This window comes from Trichechus manatus, unplaced genomic scaffold (genome assembly GCF_000243295.1).
Source record: "Trichechus manatus latirostris isolate Lorelei unplaced genomic scaffold, TriManLat1.0 scaffold00111, whole genome shotgun sequence".
NCBI lineage: Eukaryota > Metazoa > Chordata > Mammalia > Sirenia > Trichechidae > Trichechus > Trichechus manatus.
In genome coordinates, this window is record NW_004444047.1 from 122,902 (window position 1) to 140,602 (window position 17,701).

At 45.5% G+C, this 17,701-nt stretch overlaps 1 protein-coding gene across 5 annotated transcripts in view; it reads left to right on the plus strand.

Annotated features, from left to right (window-relative positions):
* PIGG (phosphatidylinositol glycan anchor biosynthesis class G (EMM blood group)) overlaps positions 1-17,701 on the plus strand; it is a 60,454-nt gene that overhangs the window by 21,997 nt on the left and 20,756 nt on the right. For 2 of the 5 annotated variants that reach the window (XM_012557604.2, XM_023737960.1), the window contains exons 4-9: positions 73-261; positions 1,487-1,628; positions 9,668-9,880; positions 15,019-15,236; positions 15,539-15,820; positions 16,693-17,141. In XM_012557604.2, coding sequence (XP_012413058.1) covers positions 73-261; positions 1,487-1,628; positions 9,668-9,880; positions 15,019-15,236; positions 15,539-15,820; positions 16,693-17,141 — 1,493 coding nt within the window. The other 3 variants (XM_023737961.1, XM_023737962.1, XM_023737963.1) reach the window with 3 other exon arrangements.

Here is a 17,701-nt window from a genome sequence, read left to right on the forward strand (position 1 = left end):
CCTGTACGCAGTTTTGCTTTGGGGAGTACAGACCAAGGGGGCGTTAGGTGAGCGCCCGTACGTACTTTCAAGGTCGATGACAACGTCACAAGGCATCTGGAGAAGGTCCTGACGAGAGAAGACTGGGACGTGTTGATCCTGCACTACCTGGGGCTGGACCACATTGGCCACCTCTCGGGGCCGGACAGCCCCCTGATTGGGCACAAGCTCCGTGAGATGGACAGTGTCCTCATGAAGATCCACATGGCGCTGCTCTCGAAGGTGAGGTGCCATTCGTGGCGTGTAGGGACAGAGCTTCCATTGTGGCGTTCCTAGGAAAAAGGGAACTGTTGAAATGCGCTCAGTCACCCCGAGAGGGAAGCTGCTCTCACGCCTGTTTACGGACCTTAGGCCACGTGCCAGGCTGCTCCAGCCTGCTGCCTGCACTCGATCGTTCAGTCTTCCCAGCAGTCTTACAGGGTAGGCCCGTTACAGTCTCCATCCATCCATTCGTTCAGCAAGTGTTTGTCTGGTACCGTCTGTGTCCCTGTTACTATTCTGGGCACTTGGGTCACTTCAGTAGCACAGACTTCTCTGCGCTTACATAGCTGACCTCCTAGCAAGGCATGACAGATAAAACAAGAAGCATAATATGTAATTAGGTAGCAGTAAGTAAATGTGCTAGCAAGTGGTTGGTGCCGTGGAGAACAGAAGCAAGGGGAGACTTCCTTGAGGAGGCGTGGGGTGTGAGCAGGGACTTGGAGGGGAGGAGGTAGGTGCTCTTGAGTCTGCGAAGGAGGTTCCAGGCAAACAGGTGCCTGATGGGCATGTCCAGGGAGGGTGTGCATCTAGGGAGGGGTGTGTTGAAGGAGGGGTGTGTCCAAGAAAGGGTGTGTGTCTAGGGAGGGGCGTGTTGAAGGAGGGGTGTGTCCAAGAAAGGGTGTGTGTCCAGGGAGGAGTGTGTTGAAGGAGGGGTGTGTCCAGGCAGGGTTGTGTCCAAGGAGGGAGTGTGTCCAGGGAGGGGCTTGTTCAGGGAGTGGCAAAGGCCAGCGTGGCTGGAACCCAGAGCTCCGTGAGCAGAGCAGGGTTGCTGGGGGTGAGCAGGCTCTGAGCTCTTCGCATGTGGTTTTTGTTTTAATCCTCACAACAACATGGCAAGATAGATCCTGTTAGCCTCTCCACTGGGCAGAGGGGGAAACTGAGGCACGCGGAGCGCAGTGCCCAAGGTCCATAGCTCAGAAGGGGCAGAAACAGAAGTCAAACCCAAGTCCTGCATCCAGGGCCTGGCTGACATCAGCGCGAACACATGCCATTCCAATTTGTTCCATCTGCGATGTTGTTTGACCTTAATCCTTTGATCTGGTGGTAAGCTCACAGGAAAAAAAAATGTGATTCATTTGTAAAGAGCTACTTATAAAGTGAACTAGAATCTGAGGTGGTTTTGTCAACAAGAGCGTGTGTTCTCATCAGGCTGAAGGCACTGGAAGTGTTTTCCTCTGACTTACAGGAGCGGGAGGCTCTTCTCCCCGGTTTGCTGGTTCTCTGTGGGGATCACGGCATGTCTGAGAGCGGCAGTCACGGGGCCTCTTCCATGGAGGAAGTGAACACGGCTCTGGTGCTGATCAGCTCCGCATTCGAGAGGAAACCTGGTGAGCACTAAGGAATGCTGAGCTTTTGAACCCGTATTTTATTTTTCTGTTTCATGTAGTCTGAATTTAATTTTTAAAAACCATCTTTTAGAAGCTACAGAAGCTTGAAATATCCTGAGCAAAGTGAGAAAGAAAGTAATGGAGCGAAGTCCAGTCAAGGTTTGGAATTTGCGTTCCTTCCCTGATCCTCGCTGTAACAGCGGGTTTGTCTGTTCCCTGCAGCTCTGTCAGCTTTTGCCTCACGAATCCTGACACTCTCTTGTTAGGCCCGTACACATTCAGGATTGTTATGTCTTGGAGAATCGGCCGCTTCTTCATTATATAAAGCCCCTCTGTCCCTGATAATTTCCCTCGGTCTAAAGTCAGCTTTGTCGGAAATCAGTACAGCTACTCCAGCTTTCTTTTGATGGGTGTTAGCCTGGCGTCTTTCCCCATCTCTTTCCTTTGTATCTGTGCCTTTACATTGAAGGTGGGTTTCTTGTAGACAGCATACATTTGGGTCTCGTTTTTTTATCCACTCTGACAGTCTCTGTCTTTTACTTGGGGTACGTAGACCATTCACATATAAAATGATTATTGATATAGTTGGATTCATATCTACCATATTTGTAACTGTTTTGTATTTATTATCTTTGCCGTTGTTATTTTATTTTTTTGTCTTCCACTCTTTTTTTGCCTTCTCTGGTTTAATTGGGCATTTTGTAGGATTCCATTTTCTCTCCTCTCTTAGCCTATCCATTATACTTCTTTAAAATTTTTTTTTTTTTTTGTGGTTGCCCTGAAGTTTGCCATATACATTTACAAGGAGCCTAAGTCCACTCTCAGATACCTCTCTACTGCTTCACAGGTAGTGCAGGTGCCTTGGGGCAGAGGGCTTCTGCTTCCTCTTCCCGTCCCTTGTATCACTGCAGTCGTACATTTCCCTTATCTGTAAGCCATAATCATCGAAAATATTGTTGTTATTATTGTAAACAAACTGTTATCTGTTCAGAAAAAGAAAATTAAAAGATTTTATCTTCATTTATTCCTTCTGGAACACTCATTATGTAGATCTGATTTTCTGACCTATATCATTTTCCTTCTCTCCAAAGAACTTCTAACACATCTTCCTTGCCTTGATTATTAAAAATATTCTTTGTAAGAATTTTATGGTATGAATGCTATTGCTCGGATATCTAGAACTGTTAATAAATATTGTGAGTCACTTAGAGATATCTGAGCTGCGTTTGTGAACTGAAGGGAACATAAATACTTACGCTTGGTTAAAAGCGTCAGTTATTTAAACTCATATTTTGACTAGCAATGTCAATCAGGCTGCGTCACCCCCTCCCCTTACACTGCAGTGGTCAGCCTCTGCCCACTCACTGATCCGCTGCCAGTCAGGTGGCAGTTACACTTGTGTTGCTGTGAAGGCCAGTTCTGTGGACGCTCAGTATCACCCCGCACTGCTGGTACTGATTTCCTCCCATCGCTCACTTTCTTGCCCTCTTTGCTGGCTTAACATCTTGTCCAGTCTTTTCCCAGCATGCCTCCTTGCCTGCCTCCATATTCACTCCCACGATCACCTCATCGACTTCATGGCTTTCGTGCCTCAGGCGTGTCCCTTCTCTGACCTTGAGACTGTTGACCCAACTGGCCGTCTGACACCTCCTCTCAGGTCTTGAAGAGACGGCAAACGCAACAAGTTCACATTCTCACTGTGTCCATTTTATGAGCCAGGACTGTACTTTTTTTTTTTTTTTTTTTAGTAAAAGCTTTGTTGTTGTTGTTAGGTGCTGTCCAGTCTGTTTCTACTGATAGCAACCGTATGTACAACAGAATGAAGCACTACCCGGACCTACACCCTTCTCACAGTCGTTTTTAGGCTTGAGCCCATTGTTGCAGCCACTGTGTCAGTCCATCTCATTGAGAGTCGTCCTCTTTTTCTCTGACCCTCTGCTTTACTAAGCATGATGTCCTTCTCCAGGGATTGATCCTTCCTGATAACATGTCCGAAGTCTGTGAGACCTAGTCTCGCCATGCTTGCTTCTAAGGAGCATTCTGATTGTACTTCTTCTAAGACAGATTTGTTTGTTCTTTTGGCAGTCCAAAAGAACATATTCAGTATTCTTCACCAACACCATAATTGAAAGACATGAGTTCTTTTTTGGTCTTCCTTATTCATCGTCCAGCTTCCACATGCATATGAGGCGACTGAAAACACCATGGCTTGAATCAAGTACGCTTCAGTCTTTGAGGTGACATCTTTGCTTTTTAACACTTTAAAGAGGTCTTTTGGAGCCATTTTGCCCAATGCAGTACGTCTTTTGATTTCCTGACTGCTGCTTCCACGGGTGTTGATTGTGGATCCGAGTAAAACAAAATCCTTGACAACTTCAATCTTTTCTCTGTTTATATATGATGTTGCTTATTGGTCCAGTTGTGAGGATTTTTGTTTTCTTTATGTTGAGGTGTAATCCGTACTGAAGGCTGTGGTCTTTGATCTTCATCAGTAAGGGCTTCAAGTCCTCTTCACTTTCAGCAAGCAAGGTTGTGTCATCTGCATTTGCAGGTTGTTAATGAGTCTTCCTCCAATCCTGACGCCCCGTTCTTCTTCATATAGTCCAGCTTCTCAGATTATTTGCTCAGCATACAGATTGAATAAGTATGGTGAAAGGATCCAACCCTGACGCACACCTTTCCTGACTTTAAACCATGCATTATCCCCTTGTTCTGTTCTAACGACTGCCTCTTGATCTATGTATAGATTGCTCATGAGCACAATCAAATGTTCTTGAATTCCCATTCTTCACAATGTTATCCATAATTTGTTATGAGCCACACAATCAATAAAACACAGGTAAACATCTTTCTGGTATTCTCTGCTTTCAGCCAAGATCTATCTGACATCAGCAATGATATCCCTTGTTCCACCTCATCTTCTGATTCCGGCTAGAATTTCTGACAGTTCCCTGTCGATAAAGTGCTGCAGCTGCTTTTGAATGATCTTCAGCAAAATTTTTACTTGCGTGTGATATTAATGATATCGTTCGATAATTTCCACATTCTGTTGGATCCGTTTTCTTCAGAATAGGCATAAATATGGATGTCTTCCAGTCAGTTGGCCAGGTAACTGTCCTCTGAATTTCTTGGTGTAGACAAGTGAGCACTTCCAGTGCTTCTTCTGCTTGCTGAAACATCTCAAGTGGTATTCTGTCAGTTCTGGGAGCCTTGTTTTTCACCAGTGCCTTCAGTGCAGCTTGCACTTCTTCCTTCAGTACCATCGGTTCCTGATCGTATGCTACTTCCTGAAATGATTAAACACTGACCAATTTTTATTGGCACAGTAACTGTATGTATTCCATCTTCTTTTGATGCTTCCTGCATCATTTAATATTTTCCCTGCAGAATCCTCCAGTACTGCAACTCAAGGCTTGAATTTTTTTCTTCAGTTCACTCAGCTTGAGAAATGCCGAGCGTGTTCTTCCCTTTTGGTTTTCTATGTCCAGCTCTTTGCACATGTCATGAGAATAGTTTACTTTGTCTTCTCAAGCTGCCCTTTGAAATCTTCTGTTCAGCTCTTTTACTCCATCATTTCTTCCTTTTGGTTTAGCTACTCAGCATTCAAGAGCAAGTTTCAGAGTCTCTTCAGACATCTATTTTGGTCTTTTCTTTCTTTCCCATCTTTTTAATAACCTCTTGCTTTCTTCGTGTCTGAAGTCCTTGATGTCATTCCACAACTCGTCTGGTCTTCGGTCATTAGTGTTCAACACGTGAAATCTATTTTTGAGAAATTCTCTAAATTCAAGTGGCTTATACTCAGGGTTGTACTTTGGCTCTCGCGGACTTATTTTAATTTTCTTCAGTTTCAACTTGAACTTGCATATGATCAGTTGATGATCTTTTCCGCAGTCAGCCCTTGGCGTTTTTCTAACTGATGATATTGAGCTTTTCCATCATCTCTTTTCCACAGATGTATTTGATTTGATTCCTGTGCATTCCATCCTGCAAAGTCCACATATATAGTCACCATTGATGTGTTGAAAAAAGATACTTGCAATGAAGAAGTCATTGGTCTTGCAAAATTCTATCATGCAATCTCCGACATCATTTCTGTTACCAAGGCCATATTTTCCAACTGCTGATCCTTCTTTGTTTCCAACTTACCTATTCCCATCACCAGTAATTGTCAGTGCATCCTGATTTGCATGTCCATTCAATTTCAGATTGCAGAAGTTGGTAAAAATCTTCAGTTTCTTCTACTTTGGCCTTAGGGGTTGGTGCATAAATGTGAATAATAGTTGTATTAACTGGTCTTCCTTGTAAGCATATGGATATTATCCTATCACTAACAACATTGTACTGAGATGTTCTTTTTGATGATGAATGCAAAGCTATTCCTCTTCAAGTTGTCGTTCCTGGCATAGTAGACCCTATGATTGTCCAATTCAAAATGGCCAATACCAGTCCATTTCAGCTCACTAATGCCTAAGATATTGATGTCTATGTGTACTGTTTCATGTTTGATGATTTCCAGTTTTCCTAAATTCATACTTGGTACATTCAGTGTTCTGATTATTAATGGATGTTTGCAGCTGTTTCTTCTCATGTTGAGTCATGCCACATCAGTAAGTGAAGGTCCCAAAAGCTTGACTCCATCCATATCATTAAGATCGACTACTTTCAGAAGGCAGCTCTTCCCCAGTCGTCTTTTGATTGCCTTCCAACCTGAGGGGCTCATCTTCCGGCACTATATCAAACAGTGTTCCACTGCTATTTATAAGATTTTCACTGGCTAATTCTTTTCAGAAGTAGACCGCCAGGTCTTTCTTCCTAGTCTGTCTTAGTCTGGAAGCTCAGCTGAAACCTGACCTCCATGGGTACCCTGCTGGTATTTGAATACTGGTGGCATAGCTTCCAGCATCACAGCAACACAGAAGCTCCCACAGTATGACAAACGGACAGACACATGGAGGAGTAAAAGCTTTATTGAGATATAATTCACATGCCTTACAATTTACCCAGTTCCAGTGTGCTATTCAGTGTTTTTTAGTATATTCACAGAATTGTGGAACCATCGTCACAATCAATTTTAGAACATTTTCATCACCCCGTTTGTTGATTGAATGTTAAAAAGATGACTTAGCTTTATAGAGAATGGATTGTAGCTGGGCCAGGATGGAAGTGCAGATGAGGGGAGATGGTGGCAGTGGAAGTAGAGACCAGTGGGTGGAGGACTTGCTGCTGAAATTTGTGCTGAAAGTCCTCAGTGGCTTCCCATTACTTACAGGATAAAGTCCAAACTTGATAGAGTGGCCTGCTGCGTGCTGTGCTATAAGGTTACAGCTGTGAAAATAGTTTATACTGGCAAGAACTAGTCAGACAAATGAATGGAACAAAATCAAGGGGCCGAAAATGTAGCCCAGTGTACTGGGGTTTTGGTATGTGATAAAGGTGGCATTTCAGATGAGTGGGCAAGACAGCCTGTGTAATAAGTGACCTCTACTCGTTCTTTACATTAGTATACATTCCAGATGATCAAAAATTTGATCTTTTAGATGACTCTTTATTTTGGAAAATTTCAGACGTATAAAAGTAGTCACAATATTGTAATAGATCCCCAAGCAGGCATCTAGCTTCGACAGTTATTGGCCGTTTGTGGTCAGTGTTTCGTTTTTGTGCTTCATCTGTGCCCTCACTCATTTTTCTCTCCTTTATTATTTGGAAGCAGATATCTAAAGATAGGTGCTCTTTTTTTATTATTAAACATAATCTCGACACCATTATCATTTTAAAAATAGCAGTAATTCCTTAGTATCATCAAGCAGTCAGGGTTCAAATTTCCAGTTGTCCATCTGTCTCTAGTTTTTTAGTTTGTTTGATTTAGGAGAAGATCCACGTATTATGATTTGTTGATATGTCTCTAAATCTCCTTTGATCTGTAGACTCTCCCTCGTCCTCTTACTGCAGTTTATTTGTTGAAGAACCCGGTCTGCCCATGGAGTCTCCCACCGTCTCTGCTACGGTGTCCTTTGTCCTCGGTGTACCGTGTCAGTTGAGCGTCTGACCCTAGGCTTGAGTAGGTTCAGATTCTGTGGGTGGTTTTTTGTTGTTACTGTTCTTACCTTTTGCTTTTGCAAGACTCCTTCTATCAGGCAGCACGTGACGTTCGGCCATCTGCTTCACTAATGTTAACATGTGGAGGTGATCAGCACGGCCCCTTAATTCACGAGAGGACACAAGGTGTGACAGTGACATTGGACAGTTCTTCTTTCACTGATTAGCCAGAACACTGCTACAAAGAGAACCTCCCCTTGTGTACTTTTTGGCTAACCAGCGGTGCCATAAAAGAAACAGGAAAAACGATGATCTACTCTTCTTCTCAGTTACCCGTTTCAAGTCAATGGATTAGTTCACTAGCATCCTTCCGATGAGACCGCTTAGGCTAATTTCTTTTTTAAGTATCATTATGAACACATAGATTTAAGCATATTCAGTGTGTTTCAGTTCACTATGGATATTACTCTTTATGAAATTCAAATTGCCCCATCTTTGGCCAGTGGGACCTCTTCCGAGTTGCTGGACAAGACCTGGGCAGCCCCTGATAGTCTGTCATGAGCACTTCCTCCTCTTGACCTGGAAGCAGTCAAGATTTCATTCCTCTCAGTGGAAAGAGGGATTTGAGGATGACTGTCAGAGCTGGAGCACTCACTGACCCTGGGCTAGGCTTCTGGACAAAGCAAGGAATTATACTTCATTTGACACCCAGTACTACAAAATTAATGTCGTCGAGCTCACATCTGTGCTTCCTTTCTTCCAAGCTTAGAATCCTGGTTCTTATCATCTTCAGAGATGATAGAACTAGAATATCACGTAATTGCTCAATTGCTGTATCCCACAGTAAACAATATGAGTACCAAGAGTAGTTTAAGGTGGGTTTTTTGATTTTGTTTTTTGGGATCAAAACATTTATTGTAAGAAAATGCAGTTATGGAAGTATAAGAAGAAAACACAGCCAGCAATGTTGGGGTGAAAAAGGGCATTCTGAGTATAACAGAGAGCCCAGAGCCACCAGCGGAGGGCTGGCTAGGAAAGCTAACAAATTCCACCAATTAAAAAGAGGGAAATTCTGTACCGCTAAAAGCTACCACAAAGTAAAACTGCCACAAGTGCCTGTTGAGGCACTGGAGGATGGGCCAGCCCGCCTGCCCTGTGAAGACAGCCCTTGCTGCCCGCACCCCTGTATCATACCTGAGTCGTACATTTCTTGTACCTGAGTCGTACCTGAGTCATACTTGTGTCGTACCTGTGCTGAGTCGTACCTGTGTCGTACCTGTGCTGAGTCGTCCCTGTGTCGTCCCTGAGTCATACTGGTGTTATACCTGTGTCGTACCTGAGTCGTACTTGTGTTGTACTTGTGTTGTACCTGTTTCATACCTGTTCTGAGTCATACCTGTGTCGCACCTGTGTCATACCTGAGTCTTACCTGTATCGTACCTGTGCTAAGTCGTACCTGTTTCAGAGCCCTTGGCCTGAGCTGATTGCTGTCTGCACCAAGGAGAAAACTCCCAGGCTGAGTTTCCTGCCCTGGCCACATGCCTGGCCTCATCCTGTTCTGTCCAGGAGCCCCTGAGAGTGGAGCACATTTGGCTGTTTGTGTGTGTGGAAGAGTGCAGTGCCTGGAGTGTGTTCTGTCCAGAAGGGACCAGCAGACCAGGAGCCCGCGCTTTCTCCATGCATCCACTGGAGTGACCCTCCCTCACACCTGCTGGCCGTGCTCAGTCCCCTCACCATGCTGACTGTCTTGCTTTAGTCTCCTCCAGTAGATAGAAACAAGCTCCTTCAGGGAAGGTGCTGTGGTCAGCATAGAATGGGTATTTTGTAAATTAATTGAGATAAAAACATTAGATGATTTCTCTTTTCTGGACAAACATACACTGAATGGTTTGGAGAGGTGGGTGATTTGACTCGCATTTGTTACAGAAGCTCAAAGTCAGGAGTGTCCACAGCCTTACACTTTCTGGAAGCCGTCACCTAAGACACTGTATTCTTTTTTGTAGGTGATATCAGACATCCAAAGCACGTCCAACAGACCGATCTGGCTGCGACACTGGCAATAGGGCTGGGCTTGCCGATTCCAAAAAACAGCGTGGGGCGTCTTTTATTCCCGGTTGTGGAAGGAAAGCCAATGCGAGAACAATTAAGATTTTTACATTTAAATACAGTGCAGCTTAGCAAATTGTTGCAAGAGAATGTGCCACTGTATGAAAAAGGTAAGTCCATCAGTTGTCTCTGGCTCCTGTAAGGAGTTTGTGTTTCCACTGAACACTGTGGAGTTCCTGTGGTGAGAGTTTAGTAACAGGAGTGCTTTGTGGTCGGCCCTGCACACATAGGTCGTGTTCCTGTTTTCTTGGAACCCTAACTCACCATTAGCAACAGCCATGCAGTTATCTGAATCGAGTTCTTGTGGAAATTTCTCCCTCCCCTCCCCGCTTCTTCTACCCTTCTTCTCTCGCCTCCTCCTATCCTCTTCCCTCCATCTACCTCCTCTCTCCTCCCCTTTCTTTCCCCTCCCCTTTGGGGGAGGATTTTTGGGGGGATTACTTTTCTCTTCGTTCAGGGAGTTTCAGTTCCGTTGGCACAGGGACAGAAAGGACTCCTTTTCCTCATGCTCACTCTTTCTTAATTACTTAATCTCCTTAATTGAAGGAGAACCACTTCTTCCCCAGGGGTTCTTTACCTTCTTTGAAGTCTATTCTGAGACCCCTCCTCACCTGCCATGGCCAGCTGCATCTCACACCAATGTTCGGTGTTCCCAGTGTGGCCCACTGGGGAGTCTTGGCTAGAAAGCACCCGTTCTCTTAGGCCAGGTTAGGTCACCATGTCCGGGTCTAGCCTGGGGTCTGCATATTTTCCAGTGAGTGAGCCGTGCCCAAAGATGATTTCATTGCTGGGTTTTCTGAACCTTATTCAGATACCCAGCTGTGAGCACCGCCTGCTGGACCAGGAAGGGTGTGTGAGGTGGTCAGGTGTGTGTGCAGTCGGGCATGCCCTAGGGTAAAATCACCACAAAGTTACCGTAAAGCATTACGAACGATTTTATTCGGCATATATTCCAAGAGACAAAAGAGAAACAGACAAGCATGCTGCCAGAGCTATGTCTGTCCAAGTCCGAGGAACGTTACAGAGTCATCAGTATATATGACGTTGTTGTTATTAGGTGCCAGCAAGTCAGTTACGACTCATAATGACCCTGTTTACAACAGAAGGAAACACTGCCAAGTCCTGCGCCATCCACACAATTGTTGCTATGTTTGACCCATTGTTGCAGCCACTGTGTCAGTCCATCTTCTTGAGAGTCTTCTTTTTCACTGACCCTCTGCTTTACCAAGCATGATGTCCTTCTCCAGGGACTGGTCCCTCCTGATAACATGTCCAAAGTACATGAGGCGAAGTCTCACCATTTTTGCTTCTAAGGAGCATTCTGGCTGTATTTCTTCCAAGACAGATTTGTTCGTTTTTCTGGCATTCCATGGTATATTCAGTATTCTTCGCCAACACCATAATTCAGAGGTGTCAGTTCTTCTTTGGTCTTCCTTATTCACTATCCAGCTTTTGCATGCATATGAGGCGATTGGAAATATGGCTTGGGTCAGGCATACCTTAGTCCTGAAAGTAACATCTTTGCTTTTCAACACTTTAAAGAGGTCTTTTGCAGCTGATTTGCCCAGTGTAATATGTCATTTGATTTCTTGACTGCTGCTTCCATGGGTGTTGGTTGTGGATCCAAGTAAAATAAAGTCCTTGACAACTTCAGTCTTTTCTCCATTTATCACGATGTTGCTTGTTGGTCCAGTTGTGAGGATTTTGTCTTCTTTATGTTGAAGTGTAATCCATACTGAAGGCTGTAGTCTTTGATCTTCATCAGTAAGTACTTCAAGTCCTCTTCACTTTCAGCAATCAAGGTTGTGTCATCTGCATATCCCAGCTTGTTAATGAGTCTTCCACCAATCCTGATGCTGTGTTCTTCATATAGTCCAGTTTCTCAGATTAGTTGCTTAGCATACAGATTGAATAAGTATGGTGAAAGGATGCAACCCTGATGCACACCTTTCCTGATTTTAAATCACACAGTATCCCCTTGATCGGTTTGAATGACTGCCTCTTGGTCTATATACAGGTTCCTCATGAGCACAATTAAGTGTTCTGGAATTCCCATTCTTTGCAGTGTTATCCATAATTTGTTATGATCCACACAATCAGATGCCTTTGCATAGTCAATAAATCACAGGTAAACATTTTTGTGGTATTCTCTGCTTTTAGCCAGGATCCGTCTGACATCAGCAGTGATAGCCCTCCTTCCACGTCCTCTTCTGAGTCTGGCTTGAGTTTCTGGCTGTTCCCTGTCGACGTACTGCCGCAACTGTTTTTGAATTATCTTCCGCAAAATTTTACTTGCATGTGATATTAATGATATTGTTCAATAATTTCTGCATTCTGTTGTATCACCTTTCTTTAAAATGGGCACAAATATGGATCCCTTCTATTCAGTTGGCCAGGTGGCTGTCCTCCAAATTTCTTGACATAGATGAGTGACACCTCCAGTGCTGCATCTGTTTGTTGAAGCATCTCAATTGGTGTTCTGTCCATTCCTGGAGACTTGTTTTTTGCAAATGCCTTCAGTGCAGCTTGGGCTTCTTCATTCAGTACCATTAGTGCTTGATCACATGCTACCTCCTGAAATGGTTGGTCATTGACCAGTTATTTTTGGTACAGTGACTCTTTATTCCTTCCATCTCCTTTTGATGCTTCATGCATCGTTCAATATTTTCCCTGTAGAATTCTTCAAAATTGCAGCTCGAGGCTTGAATTTTTCTTCAGTTCTTTCAGCTTGAGAAATGCTGAGCATGTTCTTCCCTTTTGGTTTTCTAACCCTAGGTCTTTGCACATGTCATTATAATACTTTACTTTGTCTTCTCAAGTCACCCTTTGAAATCTTCTGTTCAGCTCTTTTACTTCATCATTTCTTCCATTCGCTTTAGCTATTTGGTGTTCAAGAGCAAGTTTCAGAGTCTCTTCTGACATCTATTTTGGTCTTTTCTTACTTTTTAGTGACCTTTTGCTTTCTTCATGTCTGATGTCCTTGATGTCATTCCACAACTCATCTGGTCTTTGGTCATTAGTGTTCAATATGTCAAATCTGTTCTTGAGATGGTCTCGAAATTCAGGTGGCATATGTTCAAGGTCATATTTTGGCTCTCATCAACTTGCTCTAACTTTCTTCAGCTTCAGCTTGAACTTGCGTATGAGTAATTGATGGTCTGCACCGCAGACAGCCCCTGGCCTTGTTCTAACTGATGATATTGAGCTTCTGCATCATCTCTTTCCACAGATACAGTTGATTTGATTTCTGTGTTTTCCATCCTGCAAGGTCCACATGTATAGTCGCCGTTTATGTTGTTGTAAAACGATATTTGCAGTGATTAACTTGTTGGTCTTACAGAATTTTGTCATGTTTTCTCCAGTGTCATTTCTATCACCAAAGCCGTATTTCCCAGCTACTGATCCTTCTTCTTTGTTTCCAACTTTCGAATTCCAATCACCGGTTATTATCAGTGCATCTTGGTTGCATTTTTTATCAATTTCAGACTGCAGAAGTTTGTAAAAAATCTTCAGTTTCTTCATCTTTGGCCTTAGTGGTTGGTGCATAAGTTTGAATAATAGTCGTATTAACTGGTCTTCCTGGTAGTCATATGGATATTATCCTGTCATCGACAGTGTTGTACTTCAGGATAGATCTTGAAATGTTCTTTTTGACAATGAATGCAGTGCCATTCCTCTTCAGTTTGTCATTCCCAGCATAGTAGACCGTATGACTGTCTGATTCAAAATGGCCAATACCAGTCCACTTCAGCTCACTAATGCCTAGGATATCTGTCTTTACGCGTTCCATTTCATTTTTGATGATTTCCAGTTTTCCTAGATTCATACTCCGTACATTCCACGTTCCTGTTATTAATGGATGTTTGCGGCTGTTCTTCTCGTCTTGAGTTGTGTCACATCAGTAAATGAAGATCCTGAAAGGTTGACTCCATCCCCATCATTAAGGGCGACTCTACTTTGAGGAAGCAGTTCTTCCCCAGTCATGTTTTGCATGCCTTCCAACCTGAGGGGCTCGTCTTCTGGCACTGCATCAGACAATGTTCTGCTGCTATCCATAAGGTTTTCGCTGGCCAGTTTTTTCAGAAGTAGACCGCCAGTTCCTTCTTCCTAGTCTGTCTTAGTCTGGAAGCTCTGCTGAAACCTGTCCACCAGGGATGGCCCTGCTAGTGTTTGAAATACCAGTGGCACAGCGTCTAGTATCACAGCGACACACCAGCCACCACAGTGTGACGAACTGACCGACGGGGGGGTGTATATAGACACTACAAATGGGTAAGAACATTAAAAGCTTTGCCTTTTCACAGATTGGCTACAAACTGCTAAATCACTGTAAGTCTACATTTTAAGTGGTTTTTCTTAATAATCCCTGGTACAAGTTTCAGTAATGACAGTCAGGAGGGTCTTTGATGGTCCAACAAATCTTACTACTTACTGAATGCTAAGGGAAAAAAATAAGAGTGGAAAATAGGTGGGTCTTACATGCTGTAAGTATCTTGTTTGTATGAAAAATTTCTGAAAAGATGTTTTCCAAGATTGTCTTAGCTATTGTTTTTATAGCCCAGGGCCCAGTTTGATGTATCCTTGTTGCTCCAGCTGAGTCACCTGCCTTATTTGCATAGGCAGAAGACGTCAATCTTTATTTCCTGAGTCAGGCAACATGCTGAACTTTGGGAGTGGGAAAGGTATTCTGGGTTTTTGTTGCTGTTGTTGTTTTCAAACAGGAAAATTTTACAAATAGTTAAGAAAAATTAGAAATGAAACTCCAGATCTTTGCTCAGATGTTACTTTTTCAGAAAAGCCCAACACTCCTGGGCCCCTCCCCTGCTTTGCTTTTCTCCACAGCACAGATGTTCCAGATTTTACTTATTTATTTTGCTTATTGTCCTTTCTTTCATGAGAATGTAAGCTCTACAAGGGCAGACATTTCTACATTTCTGTCCATCTGTGTACTGTGATTCCAAGCATTGGGCAGTGCTGTTGGTTGGGCGAGGAGGGTTATGAGCGGGTAGATGAGCGTTCTCACCTTTTACATCTTTGCCAGTGAAGCTGCTGATCTCCTCACTAAGGAGTAGCTCATCTTCATCAGCTGTTAGTTCTTAAAGGCCTTACAATATGCCACGAGTAACTGAATATTTTGAAATTATATATATACATGTATATGGTATATATGTGTGTGTATATGTGTGTGTGTGTGCGTGTGTGTGTGTGTGTATACATAGATATATAGCCTTCTTTCTTTTCTTGTTAGATCCTGGATTTGAACAGTTTAAAATGTCTGAAAAGTTGCATGGGAATTGGATCAAACTCTACTTGGAGGAGAATAGCTCAGAAGTCCTTTTGAACCTTGGCACGAAGGTCCTCAGGCAGTACCTGAACGCCCTGCAGACCCTGAGCCTGTCTCTGAGCAGACAGGTGGCGCAGTACGACATCTACTCTATGGCAGTGGGGACCACATTGGTCCTGGAGGTGCGGCTCACAGGGGTTGGAAGTGCAACCAGAACATTGCCATTTAAAGTATGTGCAATGTTGGCCTTACTCAACATGGGGAAACGGAATTTCTGTCTTGCTGAGCTTTGTTTTACAGAGGAGTCAGGTGGGCTCACTCAGGTTATGCCATGCCTTTTTGGCTGCTAGTTGGAAATCAGGCTTTAGGAACCTTATTGGGCTTTACTGTTAGGACAGCTAACGTAAGATCAGGTACCTGGCTTGGTCTGCAGAAGGTGTCTCCTAACCTGGTCCATGGACACACCTGTGGTCTCTCTGTCCAGGTCCTTGCCCTGCTCTTGCTCAGTGTCCCAAAGGCACTGGGCCCAGCGGCCGAGCTGGACATGCCACTGTCATCGCCACTGTTCTCCCTGCTCTTCTACCTGACGCTCCTGGTCCTCTCAGCCGTCCACGTCGTCGTGTGCACCTCGACTGAGAGCGCCTGCTACTTCTGCAGTGTGTCCTGGCTGGCTGCGGGGGGTGCGATGCTGCTGATGTCTGCGCTGCTGTGTGCACTTGTGTCCGCACTCCCGAAGACGGTGGTCGGTGTGAAGCATGTGGGGAAGGTAAGGGCTCCTGAGGAGGCAGCACTGCCACTCTGTGCAGACTGTGTCGTCCTCCCACCCGTCCCTCACCAGCAAACCCTAGTGCACCGTGCAAACGCCAGTACACCAGGCAGACCCCAGTGCACCGGGCAGACCCCAGCGCACCGGGCAGACCCCAGCGCGCCACGCACTGGAGCACACCAGGCAAACCCCAGTGCCCCACGCAAACCCCAGCGCACCACGCGAACCCCAGCGCACCACACAAACCTCAGTACCCCAGGCACTGGAGCACATGTGTCAGAGGGACTGGGAGGAGTGGTGCAGTTCGAGAAGTTCTCAAAATGCAGCAACCACATGTGCGAACCCCCAGGCATCCTGATTTCACATCCAGGTCTGCGTCATCAGATTACGTGCCTGAGTTTTTAGAGGGAAACGCAGATTCCTGTGGCTCTAGTACCAGAGATTGTAAAGGCCTGTGGGTCATGGAGGAACAGGCTCTCTGAGGACTCGGGGGTGGTCTCTCTGACCACTGATGGGTGGTCTCTCTAACCACTGAGGGGTGGTCTCTGAAAACTCAGGGTGGTCTCTCTGACCACCGAGGTGTGGTCTCTCTGAGGACTCAGGGTGATCTCTCTAACCACTGAGGGATGGTCTCTCTGACCACTGGGGGGTGGTCTCTCTCATTGCAGTCAGTCCCTTTGCCACTCTGCCCACAACTTGAGTTCCAGGTTGAGAGTCCCCAGGACTGTGTCCAGAGAAGGGACATTCCCCCAGAGCAGAGCTGGGAGGCGCTGGGCACAGGAAGGACAGGGTCTCTGGTTGCTTGTTTTTGGTGAGCACACGCAGCACGGTGTGCTCCACATCCAGACTCAGAGTGCGTTTCCTCTTCCCAGAGCCCTGCTCCTTCCAGCTCACGGTGGTCGGAGCTGGACCTCCTCATCCTTCTGGGGACCACAGGCCACGTCCTGAGCCTGGGTGCGAGCAGCTTCATTGAGGAGGAACACCAGACCTGGTACTTCCTCGTCAGCACCCTGTGTCTGGCCTTGTGTCAAGAAGTCTACAGAAACCACTTCCTCAGCAGTGACGGGGACCCGCGGGGTGGCCTGCACACGGAGCCAGGGCCTGAGGGGGCCACGCCAGTTGGAGCGAAGGGCTGTGCCCTGCTAGAGGACGACAGGACACGTGCGGCAGCCTCTGCCTTCAAGCGGCTGGGTGGCACGGACCAGCGGATGGTGCTAGCCAGCCCCTGGGCCGTGCTGTGCTGCTGCCGGCTGCTTCGGGCCCTGAACCAGACGGGCGTGCAGGGGGCTCACCGGCCTGACCTCGGGCACTGGCTCACCAGGTGCGTCCAGGGTGGGCTCTCTTTGGCTAAGTTTAGGCCTTTTTATATTAAGGATAGGATTGTATCTGAACTCAGAACTAGACAAACGCATCATGGCCTGTGAATTGAAGTTGATGGTGGGTTCATATTGAGCCTGATGTGGGGGATGCAGAGTCACCAGGCTTGGGGCAGCCTGGGCCCAGTGCGTGTGTGTCACTGTGTGCCAGCGTGTCACCATGTTCTCTGTCACTCTGCTGTCACTGTGTTCTGTGTCACTCTGCTCTGTCACTGTGTTCTGTCACTGTGCCTGTGTCACCATGTCACCGTGTCAGTGTTCTCTGTCACTCTGCTGTCACTGTGTTCTGTGTCACTGTGCCTGTGTGTCACCATGTCAGTGTTCTCTGTCACTCTGCTCTGTCACTGTTCTGTGTCACTGTGCCTGTGTCACCGTGTCACTGTGTTCTCTGTCACCCTGTCGCTGTGTTCTGTCACTGTGCCTGTGTCACCATGTCACCGTGTCAGTGTTCTCTGTCACTCTGCTCTGTCACTGTGTTCTGTCACTGTGCCTTGTCACCATGTTA